Consider the following 18,266-nt stretch of genomic DNA (forward strand, 5'->3'; position numbering starts at 1 on the left):
CAAAAAATCACCGCAGGCGAAGGCGGGCATGCGTCGAGCGGGCGGGGGGCCTGAAATAAAGCGGCGGTTGGTGGTTGGCTCATGATTGGAGTTTCACATCAGCTGGCAGGTGGAGATGCAAACTTGCATCTTGAAGTGTTTGTATTTTACATCACTTGAACGAGGTGATTTTTTATTTTTTTGCATCTACATCATATGTTGGAGCAGCATCTTTTAGCCTTCACGCTATAAAAGTTACTCCATCCATCCGGTGAAAAGTGTACGTACATAAATTTTAGGATAAATTATGAAGTGGTGAAAAAATTACATTGGAAAGGTGCAAGCAATCATCTCTGTTCTTTTTAATTACCCAACCTCCAACGAGCTAAGTGCATATAGAAATTAAGGAGACCATGTGGTTGAAATTAATGAGAGAGAAACATTTTTTTCTATTTTAAAGTGCATTATGATGATAAAAGTACACTCTTTTGTGGACAGATTTTAGAACCAAATGTACACTCTTCATCGGACTGAGTGAGTAGTTATTTTTGCAACTACATCTATCTTTCTATTGAAGACCCTTTTAGACTAGCACCGTGTTCCATCTTGGCAAATTACCTTAGACTTCACAGATTTTTCTTCAGGCAGTTTCTTTCCGAGAAGGCAAATTTCATTTAAAAACTGTCATGGTTTGATCTCGTTTAACAACAAAAACTGCTAGCAAAGACCCCCAAAATCTGTTCCCACCCCACCAAAAAAATTCCCCAAACATTTTCCACGGGTGCCCAGTCCAACACCGTGCTTGACTCCATGCTAGTCCTCCTCTGCTCCGCAGGACCAGCCTCTCCCATTCGCCCTTCCTCCACCCTTTGGCCGTCGCCGCGGTGACAGATCCACAAGGCCTGCCGCCGAGACGCCTGCTCCGTCTCCCTCGAGCCTCTCGAGCAGAGCTCCGGCGGTACGGTGGTGCCGAGCTCCAGGGGGCAAATCCTTGGCGGCATGTACAACCAGATCCGGCTGCGCTCCAGTCAGCTTAGCTAATCTGTCGTCCAGATCGGCTTTGGGAGCGTGGAACTGTCAAATTTGGCTCCAACTCTCGTGATAAATTTTAATTTCCCAGGTTTGACTCCTTTTTCTCCTCACCTTCCGTTAGATCCATCTGCCTGGTCCTGCTGATACTTGAATAATCAATAATCTTCTTCATTCTATTGCGATATTCAGATACAAATTGCAAAACAAGAACAAGAAAGAAGCTTGCAAACTGCAGACGGTCAGCGTGTCGGCCGGCCATGGAGTTTGCCACGGGGGCGTTGGGCACCCTACTCCCCAAGCTGGGGGAGCTGCTTCTTGATGAGTACAACCTGCAGAAGGGATTGAAGAAACGGATCAAGGACCTGATGGATGAGCTGCTGGTCATACAAGCTGCACTACTGAAGGTGTCCGATGTGCCACTAGACCAGCTTGATCCGCTGGTCAAAATTTGGGCAAACGATGTCAGGGAGTTGTCCTTTGCTATCGAGGACAGCCTCGACTCCTTCATGGTGCGTGTCGAGGGTCTTGAGCCGACAAAGCCACACACCTTCTTCGGGTTCATCAAGAAGGCCTGCAAGAAGGTCACCAAGCTCAAGATTCGTCGCGAAATAGCCAATGACATCAAAGACGTCAAGATCCAAGTTAAAGAGGTGAAGGAGCGGTTCGACAGATACAAAGATGTTATCAGTGATGCTAGTGTTGCAACAAAGGTTGATCCCCGCCTCTTAACTCTGTACAACAAAGTATCTAACCTTGTCGGCATCGACGAGGCTGTCGATGAGCTAACAAAGAGGTTGTACAAGAGCGATGATGTGGCCCAGCAAAACCTCAAGACTATTTCTGTCGTTGGATTTGGAGGACTGGGCAAGACAACTCTTGTTAAGGCAACATATGACAATCTTAAGAAGGAATTTGATTGTGGGGGTTTTGTTATAGTGGGTCGGAATCCTGACATGAAGAAAGTCCTTAGGGACATCCTCCATGAACTTGACAAGCAAAAGAACATCACTGAATCAAAGATGGATGAAAGACAACTCATCGACCAGCTGCAAGAATTCCTCGCAAACAAGAGGTATGCGTTACTCCCATCGTACTCTAGCAACTACTGATAGACGCTTCTATAGTTGTGAGTCAATTCTTTTAAATTTTATTACTAGTTAATGATAAATCCTTTATATGCGTGGATAAAAATAATACCATTGCATTGTAACAAACATAGATGCATGCCAATATTTTCTATGATTATTTACTTTACATAACTCTACACGTATAAATGATCAAAGTTGCTTCATTGGGGATTATATGAAATCTAAACACTGTCTGTTGGGAATGTAAGGAGTAAAACTTTCAACAACACATAAGTCGAGGACATTTCTATATTGAGAAGTGGATATACATTATAGTTTCTGTCACCTAGAGATTTTTTTATATTGCTAGACTCCACCACACAATCCTCACTTCTATTAAAGCCTGGTATTTGTACAGTACTGTATAGCGATTGCTTTAGTTGTGGGATCTAATTGATGACATGCTTCTTGTTTGAATGCAAACTGTAAACTTATTGTAGTTTTACTAATTCAAATCTTTTCATGCAAATAGGTACCTAATTGTTATTGATGACATTTGGGATGTATCAACATGGGAAATAATTAAATGTGCTCTGGTGGATAGTAACTCCGGAAGTAGAGTAATCACAACTACTCGTATTCATGAAGTTGCCAAAAAAGTTGGTGGTGTTTACAACATAAAACCACTTTCTGATGATAACTCCAAAAAGCTATTCCATAGCAGAATATTTGGTGATGAAGGCACAAGTCTTGATGATCACTCAGATGAAATTTCCGATAATTTCTTCAGAAAATGTGGTGGTGTGCCATTGGCCATCATTACGTTAGCTAGCTTGCTTGTTAGTAAGCCAAGGGATGTCTGGTGTAAGGTGTTTGACTCAATTGGTTTTGGTCAGGAAGACAATGAAGCTATTCAGAACACAAGACAAATATTGTCTTTTAGCTATTATGATCTACCTTACCATCTGAAGACTTGTTTGTTGCACTTAAGTGGATATCCAGAAGATTTTTTTATTCACAAAAATAGGGTGATATGGAAGTGGGTAGCGGAAGGCTTTATACCTATGGATCAAAAGATCAGTGCATTTGAGCTGGGACAGAGTTACTATAATGATCTTATAAATAGGAGTATGATCCAGTCAGTAGAACCGGACATTATGGCCACGATAGATGGCTGTCGTGTTCATGACATTGTGCTTGATCTCATCCGCACCTTGTCAAGCGAATTAAACTTTGTTACAACACAAGATAATGTGCAACTCAACCGATGTTCGACCAGCACGAGTAGCAGTGCTCGTAGGTTAGCCATCCATAGTGGATCCGTTGAGCATATGGATATGGGGCATGTGAGGTCATTTAATGCTATCAGTTTTGTTGATCCTGTTCTGCCTCCACTTATGAGTTTTAAAGTATTACGGGTACTGGTGCTAGAGAATTGTGATTTTTCTGTAGGAGGTTGTCACCTTGAACAGCTGGGGAAGTTGGTTCAGCTGAGGTACCTAGGGCTGATGGGAACACCTGTTACCGAGCTCCCACGTGACTTAGGGTATCAACTCAAGTTCTTGCAGACACTGAATATGGAGGACACTGGCATAAAAGAATTACCGTCCTCTGTTGATGAGCTAAGCAAGCTGATGTGTCTGTGTGCTTCTAAAGGCACAATTATGATGGGCAGGATAGGGAAACTTACGTCCCTAGAAGAGCTGACGCTATTCCATGCGGACAAATCTCTAGACTTCACAACCGGGCTGGGAGAGCTGACGCAATTGAGGGTGCTCGGAATCCGTTTCGACGAGATGGAAGAGAGCACGTACATGGCTCTGGTCAAGTCTATCTACAACCTGCAGCGACTCCAGAGTCTCGAGATAAGCAATGATGGAGTGGATTTTGAAGTTTATGGCTGGGAAGAGTGGGCTCCCCCTTCAGAGCTCCGTCTGTTCGCACTGCGTGGCATGGAAATACCCAGGCGTCCATCTTGGATGAATTCCTCTTGTGTTCGGCACCTCTCCTACCTATGGATTGAAGTGCAAGAGTTGGAAGCACTGGACCTGCAAATCATAGGAAGGATGTCTTCACTCCGCTTCCTCTATCTATCAAATTCAGTGGTAGACTGGCTATCATATACTGTTAGTAGCCATGAGTTCCAGAACCTGACATATCTCAGGACAGACCTAGAGATTGTGTGTGGAGAGGGAGCATTGCCAATGGTTGAGGACTTGAGATGCTTTACTAGAGCGGGAAATGACGTTGGCTTGGCTGGAAATATGCCTTTTCTCAAGGAAGCCTGCTACGACCTTAACTGTTGTGATAGCAGTGGTAAGGAGGTGGATGGAGCAGAGGCAGCGCTGAGGCAAGCCGCAGAAACCCATCCCAACCGTCCCAAACTGAAGATATGCAGATTCCTTGAAGAGGTACCAACGTTTGTACATGATTTTTCAGATACGGACGCGTGTGTATCATGTATTTCCCATATATACATTTCATTCTTGAATAATTCTGTGCATTGCCAAAGATGAGTAACAATCTTCTAATTTTTCTGATTTGTTTCCTCAGTATATGTGTGATGATTCAGACGACGAGAATGACAGCGGATCCGAGGGAGTATCCTCTGCAGATGAAAAGGTATATGTATGTACACTACAGCATATACTAATATCCCATCTTATCACTCACATCCAAGACATGTCACTTCCAGCATATTTTCCTCTAACTTATCCTTGCCTGCTTTTTCCTAATTATAGTCTGACGAGGATGAAGATGGCGAATCCAAGCAGGAACTTTCGGGTACCGACCAAGAGGTATACATACAGCTGGCAACTCACATTAACTACTTGTCTACTACCTCTGCATGGTTACATACATGTACTATGCACCTCTCTCCGTACATAGTGGTTTATTTCACATTCTTGATTTCTTGTTTCTCCAGTTGAATGATGATGTGGTGGACCAGATATCTCATGCCACCATAGAGGAGGATCCGATGGCGATGGCGAGTCAACCCTGAACCTTTTTCCCTTCCTTCAATCATGCTTGCCACCAAGTTTAACTGTACGTGTGTATAAATCTCAGTCTCTCCTTTTCCATTTCAATGCACAAGCGCACACACAACACCATTTCTGTTATGTTTTTAGATGAAAAGAATGGCACTTTACATTTAGCTAAATTAAACTACAATTTTTCCCCACAAAAAAAATAAACTAGTATTTTTGGAATTATTTTTAAGAATATCCTCTATTTACATGTCCCAAAGATCTGTACTGCATCAAGTTCAGACTTATTTTTCATCGGCTGACAAGTACCTATCAAAAGAGTTCGTGGTTCATGTACACACATCGATCATTGCATATATCTTGCCTTACATAATCACTCCTAATTGTTTGCTGCCCGTTATCTACAGGTTGGTTGTACCTTTGTTGCTTTCTACAGTCTCGTTGCCAGTTGAAAGGAAGAATTGGTGGGCTTACTTGTCCATCAAGGCAAAAAAAAGTTTGTTTGCTTTCATCATTGGGGAAGAATTTTTTTAAAGGTTTTTTTCTTGTAGCATCAGCGGTTTTGTTCGTTATGTAAACGAACGAGTCACTTAAAAAAACCAAGAAGACCGAGAAAGGAAAAAAATGAAAAAAGAAGTGTTGGTACATTGTATTACCATTTTCTTAGTCCTTTGAAAAATAAAAAATAAAAAAAATGTGTGTTTTAACTTTATTTATTTCTGGTTTTGGTGGTTGAGGATGGGGCTGGTGGTGTTAGTTTTTTTTTTTCAGGTGTGTTTGTGTGGTTTGGGGGTGGAACTCCGCCTATGTCATTTTAAGGTAACACTTAAAATTGTATAGCCGGTCCCAAGCCCGGAAAAAGGAGGAGGGAGCAACCCTGTTTGAATAGAGGGGAAAGTGACGTGTTGAGTTGGTCATTTATGTTAGAAATGCAGGAACATTCTATTCACAGAGAAGGAAAAGTCCGAAATTCAAGCCAAAGAGGATTTTCGCTTGGCTTGGAGCATTCGTGTACAAGGTACGCTCAGTGGCCCTGAAGCTCAAATGTCGACTTGTTTTGTGTCCTTGCTCATTTCCATCATTTTTGCCTGACTAGCCATCGTGATGCATGATTGTACTTGATTTATATTTGCTGATGCGTGGCAAGTTTATAACTCTAGCTGGTCACAAAGTATTTATCCATATATGGATGTTGTGTTTGCTAAGAGACTTTTGGTCTGTTGATTTCTCCAGGTGGCGGTGAAGTGACTATTTACAGGAGCTAGGAACAGAAATAATGGCGGTAGCTTGTTGTTTGGCAGTGCTGCCCATGTGACCCCAAAGCATTTCCAAAGAAGACACAGGAGAAACTGTAGGTCCTCTCTGATTCTCTTTGTGCGTTTGGTATCTTTCATCTATCTCGAAAACCTTTGACACCTGCATCCTTTGTTTTCATTCAGCTTCAGCACCAACACCTACAGGCAGCTCTTGCTGCTGCAGTATTGCCACAGCATCCAACTTGTTTCCACAATTCTTGAGATCCCAATGAGCGAATTAAAGCTTCAGCGCCAACACCAACAGGCAGCAGGTGTCGTCCAGTATCGGCGCCACGACCAACTTGTTTGTGCTTGCTTTGAGACCACAATGAATAAATTAAAGTTTTGGATGTAGCATATCCTGTAATGTGTTTGTTATTGTAAAATTGCAGGTGTTTCACATGTTCATCTACTTGTTCTACTATGTACAATCTCCCATCATATAACATCATTTTGTCCGTCTATTTACGAGAGTCGGCTTTGAAACTCAAGCTGTAATTTCACTTGCTCCTCGCAAGCAGGTTTTATACTAATGAGTTTATTAGCCACTCATTCTTTTACTGCTGATTGTTCATCCATTCACCAGGGCCTACACAAATGCTTGTTCATCCATTCACCACTACAATTCAGGAACTGCATAAAGTAGTTGCTGGTATCCCTCTGGGGAATTATGGATTTTGCCATAAAATATGTCTCGTCTGAAAGAGTGGTCTCGCCTATGAACTGTACTGGAGCACCAGCAACCAGGCTTGAGCTCACCTTCAGAATCCTCCAAGATAATGGTTTCCTGTATAAACTATTTGGTCCATATTCCTACGATCCATCTTGGCGTACTCTCTGTCTCTGAAGATCACGCGTGAGTACTACGGAGTAGGTATCAGCAGATAAAGTTGGTTCACGACTCTCTGCTACAGACGAAATGTGGCTCGTTGCTCTTCTTTGATGTCGCCTTTGTCATTGACATAGATACCACCCATCATGAACTTCTTCATGTCCTTGTTCTTCATACATTTCATATCTGTTCCAAGTAGAAACTGAAGGATTCAGGATGGAGGTTATTGAGCAATAGCAGCAACAATACAAATATTTTACTTACAAATGTGTATGTTGATAATCATTTACAGCATGTATAGGTGATCCATATGAAATGCTATTCTAGCTTCAGATACATTTATTTTACATCGCCAGTTTTCTTCCTGTTTTCAAGCTAGGTTGGTGAGACAGAGTACGATGCATACTATGGAATCTTACTTTTGCAAAGATGAATGGTGTTATTACATAACTTCTGTTTCTAGTAGAAATTTGTTGGATGTTCTTGGCTTGTGGTGGCAATGATGAGACTAGCTACAACAGCTAGTAATGGTAACTGCCAGTGTAGCTTGTTGCTTGCCAAAGAGAGGAGTTGCATGTGAATAAGTAAAGGAACTGCACATACTGAATTTGGTGGTCGTGCATTTCTGTTACTGATGCCATGTTATTTCAAAACTAAATTAATTTAATCTACTACATATTTCTGATAATTTGTCTGAAGCATGCATTCTTGTTCAAAATCGACATGCCCTCCTCTTGTTTTGCGTACGTACTTGCAGAGAAGGACACTTAACTGGACTCTGAATCTTTTGCTTGCTTTCAGCTTCAGCACAAATATCAAATAATTGTGCCACAAAACTGTGGTTAACGACCATCATCTTGCTGCTAGGCAAATGCCGGTGTTGTATGAGAAGATAATGATGCATATCAAGCCTCAGTTTCAGAAGTGTCTGTTAAAGCTTGTTACTATTTTCCAGGTGCTTAACTGGATCCGCATTGCAGTTTCGATTCATTGTACTTGCTAGAATGCATATATGTTTAATTTCAGGCATTCTTAAACCCCACTTGCAGTTTCCTTCATCAACCCTTCACCCCCTCATTAATTTAGAGTATAACCAGCTTGGATGATGTCCTTCAGCGCCTAGAGGCGAAGGGGGCCATTACTGAAGGCTCTGATATTTCGCTTCAGCTATTCCTCCCAGTCCCCTGTCTAAAAATTAAGTGGCAAAAGTCTGAAGGCTCTGTTATTTCGCCTATGAGCAGTGCAGCCCAACCCATATATTGCAGAGGCTATGAGATAACTAGTAGATGGTATTCATGTACGCTCTGATGGACATCATCTATAGAGTTTCTCTTAAATCCACAAGATTTCAAATTTCATTGGATAGCACGTATGAACTTCCCTACACTAATATATACTTCATTCTTGATGTGAGCAGGTTGAAGGGAAATTAGCTTCTAGATCTGCATCCTGCTGCGCAGTACCACTTGCCCTAAGCAATGGAGCCAAATGTTAAAAGTGTTAAAAAGAAATTAGCCTAAGGTTAAAGCAATGATGCTACATCATGAATTGGAAGTTCAATCAACACTTTTTTGTTAGTTTATTATGGAGCCAAAGGCAAGAGAAAATTGTTTTTCATGTTACATTGTTGGCAGGAAGCTTTTGTGATTGAGAAAACAACAGATATTGGAGAATACTATTTGTGATTTATGTCCTTCGGTCGCTATAACCTGAAGGTTCTGCAGACATAATGGCAGTGAGTCCTCAACGTTAATGGCAGGTGTCTGGGCCATGTTTGGTTGTAGTGACAGTTACCGCTAAGGACCTTCTGGATATTGTCCTTGTGGTGCATTCACTGTCACAATTTAGAGAAGAACAAAGATGACGATATAGATGGTTTGTGACAGTTCAAATGATATGGCACCCTGCCAAGATGAGCTGCAAGAATTCAGGCCTGTGATGAGGTAGATGTACAGTGCAACATCCGTGCAATCCAATGCCAGAAAATAGCCAAGGCACATACAAGCTAGATCATAAATCAAGAACACAGACAACATAGATCAATGAAAGTGAACCAAATCAAGAATTTCTGAAGTTAAGCGGCCTTTGCAATCAAGGCAACGAAATAAAGCATCGGAACAGGTGGAACACCCTTTTTCTGTAACTTGTCTCACTTAAGACAGACCAAAGTAACTTGTCCAAGCAGCCCGCTCATGAACAAGTAGCCAAATATCAGATGATATTTTAAGTGCCATCAACTTAATTAGTTAGTTCCTCACATCACAGAGCCGAACCATAACCCGAACAACTCCATGAGTCACTGTCAAGGCATGATGCAGGTTGACTAATACAAAAAAGCTGCAAAATCAAATCCTACAAGTCCACTATTGGCCACTACATACAAAAGGGAAGAACCTACATACTGCATAGAGGGACAGTTTGTACGGCGGCCGCATTTACATGTCACAGAGCATACAGAAGAACCTACACCATTTAACCATTTCTGCGGCTTGTAATCTGAGCTACCCCCATTCAACTCTAGATACCTGCAAAACAATCAATGTCACTTCAGTCGGCCAGTTTGTAATCTTCTCTGAGTAAAAGCCAAACCTTGTATGATATCAATAATAAATATTAACCTTCACCATTTTATATACAGAAAAATTCAAAGCAGAATGATCCAAGCACTCTTTGGGAAAGCTACCATCATCTATACCCCTATATAGTGTGCGAATAACTTTGAAAGTTGGTCGTTGGATGAAGCCAATCCGACGGTATAGAGAAGGCAAATCCGAGCACTACTGGCCATTGGATATCATCTACATTTCACCAGATTCTGCCACATGTACAATCTAGAAGACTCTATGGTTGAACTTAAACATAATGCACAAACCTCCAAACACAAGCACTTCTCCTTTGTTCTAGAATCTTTCATATCTTAATTGCCCAAACTTTTTTTTTCTAAATTAATTGTCACTTTTTGTTTTTACTTTATGCTTTACAATGCACAATTCCATGAATCTTAAAATAGATTTTTTTTTAATAAAACTAATTAATTTTCGATGAGATGAACTATAAGAATTAAACGAACATCTACATCATGCATATATGACTCGAAGCTTACATGCTATAGGGTGGTATTTATTCATAATTTGATTACCAACATGCGTGCAATGCATGTGTACCTTACCAGTAAACAGAGAACAACACTAGAAAAAACAATTAGTTTGACATGGCACAGCAAGCCTCTATCTATAGTTGACATGTTATTAGGCTTTTATGCCACATAAGTACATATGGTCGCAGTAGAAACTAGTACAAGATCGATTCAATGCCTCAATCAGAGGCCAAAACTAAACTATATAGATTGTCAATTCATTCAGATTTACTTTGTGAATCATGTGCATATAAGAGGCTGTAATAAGATAGTTTAGAAACTAATCAAATTCATGCACTAGAAACCTAAAAAAAATCATGCATCATCTAATAAATTGAGCAACAAAGGCAAAAAGGCATGCACATAGCAAAAGGATAAATTTACCTTGCATGTTCAACAAGCATATCACATTAGCAGATCTCACGTGTTCAAAGTTTCTGATCTAGCCATTTCCACCCAACTCCCCTGCCTACAATCAAAACAAGCCCAACCAATAAAAATAAGGAGAAGTTGGATCAATAAGAAGGCATAGTAAGCTTTTGAGACCAGTACATTTCCACCCATTCCATGTCAGGTGCAAGATAGAATGATAATAATTGACGCGAACTCACGCGAACCGCTCCTCATCCCTCTCGTGTCGCCTCCCCCGCGGGCGACTCGGGAGGGCTCAGCCGCTGCCGCCTACTCCCTCCAGCGCCCTTCTCCCCCTCCGCCGCTGCCGATGGTCAGCGCCGGGCAAAGCCCGTGTGTGCGACGGCGGCGGCGGAGGGTCTCCCCTCCCGTTCCCGGATCCGCAGTGGCATGGGCGTCTTGATCCGCGGGGTACGGCCCTCCTGGCGGTGTGGCGGATCCCGGAGGCGGCGGACTCGCGGCGGTGCACGGGTGCCCAGATCCATGGGTGTGGGACTCCCGGCAGCGTGCGGGCTCCCGGCGGCGGCGGGATCGGTCGACGGCGGGCTTGGGCGATGGCGTTGGCCGCGCGGTGCTGGATCTCGCCACTCCAGCCTTCGTGGAGGGACCTGGACCAGGGGCGGCGGCCCCGTTATGCATGGCGACGGCGCCCTCGGCTGGAGACGTTCGCAGGGGGGGGGGGGGTGGATGGACAGCGTCTTGACCGCGTGGGCGATGAGTCGCCGGTGGATCTCCTCCGCGCAGCAGACTCTCTCCCGCTGCATTTGGTGGCTTACGATCGCGGTCGTCGGCCTCGGTGCGTTCGCGGGGGCTGGTAGAGGTTGACATGGGAGGAAACTCTGGATGACTCGTTCATCCCGACGGTGGCGACGACCAGGGTCGTCGTTCTCCTCCTTGCAGGCGTCGTCGAGGTCCCTGCCGTCCACCCCGATCCCATGCCCGGGTGAAAACCCTAAATCTCCTTAGATTGGGCGGCGGCGACACTACGTGTGTCCTACCCTTCTTGGAGACGCCGCCTGAGGCGTTTGGGTGCTCGGTTTGAGGAACTGCAGGCGGTGGGGATGGGACCAGTGACAACAGGTGGTGTTTCGCGTCGGAGGAGCGGCGTGGCATCTGACACGTCGACAACGGTGGGTCTCATCGGCATGGAGCAGCGGGGTCTCTCCAGTGGGTGTGTGATGATGGACGAGCGAAGGATGGTGGCGTCGTGGTGGCGTCGACGGCAGCTAGACCGGGCAAGGTAGATGTAGCAGTACAACACTGGAGATGGATTGGTGGCAGGTGGCTGTGGCGGCCTCATACCCGGCAGGTGTCCTGGTTGAGGAGTGCACCGAACTGGTGGGTGCCCCATACCCGGCAGGCGTCCTGGTTGGGACCTCAGGTCTTAGATGTTAGGTTTGGATGCGAGGTCTGTTTGGAATTAGGCCCAGACTATCAGCATCCCTACATCAACTGGATAGGAGTAGCGACTGATGTTGCCTAGACGGTGGCTTTAGTCTTACCGTTGTATGACTCTGTAACGTCTTGTGTGAATAATTAATAAAGTGGTTGCATGCATCGTCCGGATGCAGAGGCAGGGGGTCCTCCTCCTTTTCAAAAAAAAAAAAATCAAGAATTAATCAGAAGAGAATATGTACCACCAGTTATTGTCATAGCCAAGATTTCACTCCCTGCTTTTTCTAGATTTTCTTTGGAGTTTAATTTCCATTGGTTTGATTCTCTAGATTTAATTTCCACAATTAATTGAAGACAAACATCTGTGAAAAAATGATCATTACTTGGTATTATTCGAATTTAAATAATTAGTACAATTTCTCAATAAGAAAAATGAATGTTGTGATGAATTGATGATTAGTAGAAAGATCAATCAAGATAAACATTATCTCGCAAGGAGATACACTAAATGGAAAAACAGAATAATCTTTCAGTTTCAAAATGTCGGAATCAATTAACTATTTCACATATCAGATGGTTTCTCTATGTTCTTTTAGTGCACTTGTTGCCACTTTCCAGTTGTAAGAGAGCAAAATACTGAAAGGATCAACAGCACAGAAACATTCTCCAGAAATGGCCAGGAAACAATAGCTATAGTTATATTTTTGGGCTAGATTTAATTTAGACCAGAAACAATATAAAGATTCACAATGGCAAAAAATCACCAAACTGATAAAGAAATAAACTGAAATGATTTTAATAGATCTATTAGACCCTTAATCACATGAATAATATTACAGCAAACACAAACCAATAGTAGGTGGAATGAATCTTGTTATACACGAGGTATTACCTGCAGTATAGAAATTTCTATAGGGATGATGTATCCTGTTCCAAGTGCAATTTCTTTTAGAAAATATTTCGAATCGCATCGACTCATGTTGGAGCATGAAATCGCCAATATATGTAGACAGAACAATCATATTTGAGTCCTCTTTATCAGGGCCGTACCTGAGAATCTGGCGGCCCGGTGCGATACATAAAATTGGGCCTTTTAAATAGAAATAATAATTCCCACTAAAAATATATAGATTGTCTAAAAAACAAAAAAAAATTGAAATACTAATTATGAAATCTATATGTTACTACTTATTTAGCATACTACTATTAACATAATATTCTCTGTAATAATGCGAGGGCTATATGATGAGAAGAAAAACTAATAGATGAGAGCGGAGCATATGACACTAGTAGAAAAAGGCCCATTTATCCCGGTTCATAAGGCCCATTTGTCCCGGTTCGGGGCCCGGGACTAAAGGGTCGGTATTAAAGCCCAATACCTTTAGTCCCGGTTCTTATACGAACCGGGACAGTTGGGGCTCCACGTGGCCGCTGCGGATTGCCCAGGGAGGGGGGCCTTTTGTCCCGGTTGGTAGCACCAACTGGGACCAATAAGCGTCCACGCGCCAGCACTTCAAGGGCTGGGGTTTTTGGTTTTTTTTAAAGGGGGGGGGGGGGGGGGGGTTGGGGGTTTTGGGGGTTTTGTAGGGTTAATTTTAGGGGTTTCATATATTGTGTTAGCTAGCTAATAGAGAGAAGTGTCCTCTCTTATCTCCGTGCTTGGTCGACGCTACATACTATACGTATAGAGAGAACTCGACACGCTAGCTAGTAAGCAAATGAAGGAAACCATTAAGTACACAAGATCGTCATGAACATATACAAAGAGAAGTGATCGACCTCTCTTTCTCCGAGAGATTGGTCGAACAACAAGTTTTCGTACATCTATCCGACGCTACTAGCTACATATATACAATATAAGATCTCTTACAATCCCTATCATATGATGTCAACTTCCACATGGTATTCTCTGTCTTTATCTATGACATGGTTAAGAAAGAATCCTGCCAATTCCTCTTGAATTGCTTTGATGCGATCCTATGGTAGTAGTTCGTCCTGCAGCTCCCAAAGCTAATTTGAAGAAGGGGGTCAATACATATATATGAATGAAACTCAACACAAATGATGGTATTAAAATAAAATTGTGAATGTAGCCCCGCTTAGAGGTCGTCGCTTTGTAGATGTACTTGCAAATGTAGTATTCGCACAAATTAGTCTCGCCTTCCTGCCACAACGACTTTACGAGAAACAGAGGTCAATCAAACCGATAATCAAGCATTATAAATGGTATTGATGAAACTAGTTAGAATGAATGGAAGATGCGCGGAACTAGCTAGTAGTACTTACTTTCGGATGTGTAAATCACAGCTTCCTTGGCAGTCCCGAAGCTTCTGCGGTGAACACTTTCCAAACCCTGCGAGACAAAGAAAATAATTATTACTTGATATGAGGATATGAACAAAGTTGCCGATATGGTGCGATAATGATCGATTGAACTTACTTCTCGAGCATTTTAGTCTAAGACGGTTACTAGTCCCTCCTCAAGCTCAATCTCTAGAAGAATAAAGTGGAACCTGCGCACGCATGCATAACTTATCAATTACATTAACCTCGAGTAATAAGGGAAACCGAATATGGACAAGACAGTAACACTCACTTGAAGTTGTAAGGAAAGAGTATTTTATATTTGTTTTGATTTTGAAGCAACGATTTTAGCAAGTTGGCCTCGGCTTCTTTGGCATGATGTTTAACCGTCCAGTCATCTATGAGATTTGTGTTAATGAACCCAATATCATAGATTTGTCTTTTTTTGCATTCGACGATCTTCAATCTGCATAATATAGTGAGGATAATTATATATACATGCAATGAAAGAGCTGAGCTATATATAGAGACTTAATTACAGAAGTAGTACTTACATACAGTAGCAAGTGATGATTATTTTATCTTGAAGCAAATTGCTGCAAGGCTAATCGAGTTTCTTTATTCTTGAAGTAAATTGCTTCAAGGCTAATCGAGTTTCTTTATTCTTGAAGTAAATTACTCCCTCCGTTTCTTTTTACTCCACATATAAGATTTGTTTGAAGTCAAACTATGCATAGTTTGATCAATTTTATATCAAAAGATATCAACATCTAGGAATTAACTTTTTTATAAATTTCATATTGTGAATTAAACTGTGCATGGTATGAAAATTAATTTGACCAAACTATACATGGTATGAAAACCAATTTCATGATGCTTCTAATAGTATTGATTTTATATTGTGAGTGTTGATATTTTATTTATAAAGTTATCCAAACTTTACATAGTTTGACTTTGACCAAATTTTATATGTAGACAAAAAAGAAACGAAGAAAGTAGTAGCTCATAGTATGCTGCATGGGAAAATTTTATAATCCAAATGAGGGGGGTCAGAAATGCCTGTGCTTGTGTATTTGTTGGACTTGGAGTTTGGAACTAGTAGTTGGCATTGGAAACTGGATCGTTGCACCGGAAATCTATACCATTCCTTGATTATTGTTCTGATTATTACTATTAAATGCTATTTAAGATAATTTTGGGGGCCCCAAACTTTTAGAGGCCCTGTGCAATCGCACACTCTGCACATGCTTGCCGTACGGGCCTGCTCTTCATAACCCACCATCTCCACCTCTTTGAGGTCGCTACGCATTCCCCGTGGAAAGATTTTCTGCAGCGGCACCCATTGGATAGCATCAGAGTTCAATTTCTTCTCCCATATATGGATACTCAGTTTTGAAAGAACTGCAAAGCCAAGGCCACTATCATCTGTCCGTAAGAGCTGAAAGGAAAAGCAGTCGGTATGATGAGCGTCCACCGGTTTCTCGATCTCACCAAGACTCGGCCTGTCAATATCAAATGCAAGGACCCCACCTGCACTTAACAACCAGAAAAGTGCATTTCCGATGAGGATGCTTGGCCTGAATTGAAGAATCGCTTCTGTGGTCGTCGTCAAGACAATATTTCTCCATACACCAGACAACGATTCATAGAGGCAAGCGGAAGCCTGCGTGCGTCCGCTGCACACCAAAACCAATTTAAACGGGCTAGAGAAGCAATCGCCGTGCACATGTCCATCCTCATCATCAGCACACAGCACGGCGGCGTGCCAAACCCAGAATTTCTCCCCTTCGGTTTCATGAAGTCCCGGAGGAGAAGACATGCGGTGCTGCTGTCCGGTGAGGGGATCCCACACAATGACCTCCCGTCGCCAATTGATGAGTAGGATAGCGAGCCCGTGGCGGCAGCCGAGGAAGTCCCAGTGGTGATATGATTTGCTGCTCTTGGGCACGGAGAAGCGCGCGGTTGGGATGCAGTCAGGCTTCTTATCCAGAACAGGAACAAAGTCATGGTGTGTACTAGTAGATCCTGCAAAGAAGCCCAACAAGGGAGGTTTCCTGTGGTGTTTGCGGTAGCGGCTGAGGAATTGTGTGTCGGAGAGGATCCTGCGCCAGCGTGTGCAGACAAGGGAGGCGCGGGGGAGTACAGATGGCTTTGGAGGGAGGCGGAGAAGGATCTCTTGGAGGAGATCCTCGTCGTCCAGGGGTGCTAGTGAAGAACTAGTATTGTCGGCGTCCTTGGATATGGGGTCGGCCGGCTTCATGGAACATGGCCGCTTCTTGGCATCCACAGATGCCGTGCTTGGAATGGGATCGGCCCTGAAACCGCAGCAGCAATAAAACAAAATGCAGTAATTAGATGGCTGATTTCTCAGTCAATGTGGTTGCGAACACATCAAATGTAAACAGTGGGCTGGTTTTCTTCAGTCAATGTGTGTTTCAGGTTATCCAACACAACACAATGAGCATACATCATATATTTTCCCTTTGGACACAACACAACAGCACACACAGCCTACGCTTTTTGCCCAAAAAATGCAGCAGCCAATGGACAGATGATCTAGTTCTTACCGTTGGGGAATCTGAGTAAGATCCATGGTGTATCTACGTTCTATGCCCCTCTCTTCTCTCGCCCAACTGTTTAGTTCGAATGAAAATACAATCTAGGAGTTTCTGCAAGAGAAGAAAAGAAACAACTTGGAGGTGGAGAAGGACAGGAAGGATAAGTGGCGGCCTGACCTGGAACCGTCTGTGGCTGCTGCTGCAGGGGACGGGGCGGCCGGGGAAAGGTTGTCGTGGTTGAGCACCTTGGATACCAGCGTTGTGGTGGCGGGAATGGGATCCGGATCAACGCTGAAGTGACAAAGGCAGCATTTACAAACAAAACTCATCGAGGCAGTAATTTCTTCACACACATCCAGCGCACAAAACAGAAAGAACATACGTTCATCAAAACAAAATGCGGAAAATGAGGAGAAAATAGATCTTGCCTTTTGGGAATCTCAGCCGCCGGTTCCATCATCTCTCTCCCTGCCTCGGCTGTAGCAGCAAGTAGCCCGTTAAGATATAGGTGCGGAAATCAAGCCAGCTAGGGTTTTCAGCTGGCTAGGAAAGAAGCAAAAGAAAAGAAATTTCTAGGGGATGGAGAAGGGGAAGGAGTGACCTGACCTCGAATGGGCGGAGGTGGCTGCCGGGGACGGAACGGCCCGGGTTCCTCGCCGGCGGCGCCGCTCCTTGCGCTTTCTCGCTCGCAGTAGAGCGGAGAGTTGAGCAGAGCAATAGTAGGCCAGCCCTGTCTGATAACGAAAGCCCACATATCTGGATATGCTAAACAAAACATAGTCCCAGAACGTGAAAAGATCCATTCAAAAGCAGCACTTCACTCCCCATTCTGTGACTGGGGCCGTTTTAGCTAGCGCGCGTTTTAGGTGTATCAGTAGCGCGGTGCCGCACGCTATTGATACGGCGCTACAGCTAACATGTATCAGTAGCGCGTATTGTCCCACGCTACTGCTACACATGGCTAGCAGCAATGAGCTTTAGTGCAGCGCGCTGCTGCTAATAGCTGCAGCGCTTTCAACTAGAGCGCGCTGCTGCTAACTTAATTCCCCTCGCTACTGTTAGTTTTATTACTTTTTGTTTTTTTACATATTTGTTTTGTATTTGAACAGGCTTTATACAATAATCTTTAGCATATCATACACATACAAATGTAATCATAGCATATACATACAAATAGTCTCATTAAATCATGCCATCATCATAATCATCATCCAACACTATGAGTGAGAGCGGAACTATGCAGTACATGAGTTTGTATTCCTCTCTC

General features: G+C 43.2%; 2 protein-coding genes across 4 annotated transcripts; one reads left to right on the forward strand and one right to left on the reverse strand.

The window, feature by feature from the left end:
• Nucleotides 1-727: 727 nt before the first annotated feature.
• Nucleotides 728-6,923, forward strand: LOC123142941 (disease resistance protein RGA5). 3 transcript variants are annotated; one of them, XM_044561661.1, is made up of 9 exons: nt 728-1,099; nt 1,201-2,083; nt 2,611-4,489; nt 4,651-4,700; nt 4,820-4,876; nt 5,840-5,887; nt 6,004-6,086; nt 6,302-6,419; nt 6,508-6,923. In XM_044561661.1, exons 2-8 carry the CDS (start codon nt 1,269-1,271, stop codon nt 6,331-6,333), a joined length of 2,964 nt encoding a protein of 987 aa, XP_044417596.1. In that variant the 5' UTR covers nt 728-1,099; nt 1,201-1,268; the 3' UTR covers nt 6,334-6,419; nt 6,508-6,923. The 3 variants fall into 3 exon arrangements, with proteins under 3 accessions (XP_044417596.1, XP_044417595.1, XP_044417594.1); XM_044561660.1 differs by adding an exon at nt 5,005-5,126 and having other exon boundaries at nt 729-1,099; nt 4,632-4,700; nt 5,476-6,086; nt 6,302-6,423; XM_044561659.1 differs by adding an exon at nt 5,005-5,126 and having other exon boundaries at nt 729-1,099; nt 4,632-4,700; nt 5,476-6,086.
• On the reverse strand, nt 6,500-17,328 carry LOC123142296 (F-box/kelch-repeat protein At3g23880-like). The gene is made up of 3 exons (XM_044561277.1): nt 17,177-17,328; nt 15,721-16,756; nt 6,500-6,580 (listed from the first exon to the last, which is right to left on the reverse strand). The coding sequence occupies exons 1-3, from the start codon at nt 17,326-17,328 to the stop codon at nt 6,500-6,502; spliced, it is 1,269 nt and encodes a 422-aa protein (XP_044417212.1).
• Nucleotides 17,329-18,266: the final 938 nt, after the last annotated feature.

Source organism: Triticum aestivum, chromosome 6D (assembly GCF_018294505.1).
Source record: "Triticum aestivum cultivar Chinese Spring chromosome 6D, IWGSC CS RefSeq v2.1, whole genome shotgun sequence".
NCBI lineage: Eukaryota > Viridiplantae > Streptophyta > Magnoliopsida > Poales > Poaceae > Triticum > Triticum aestivum.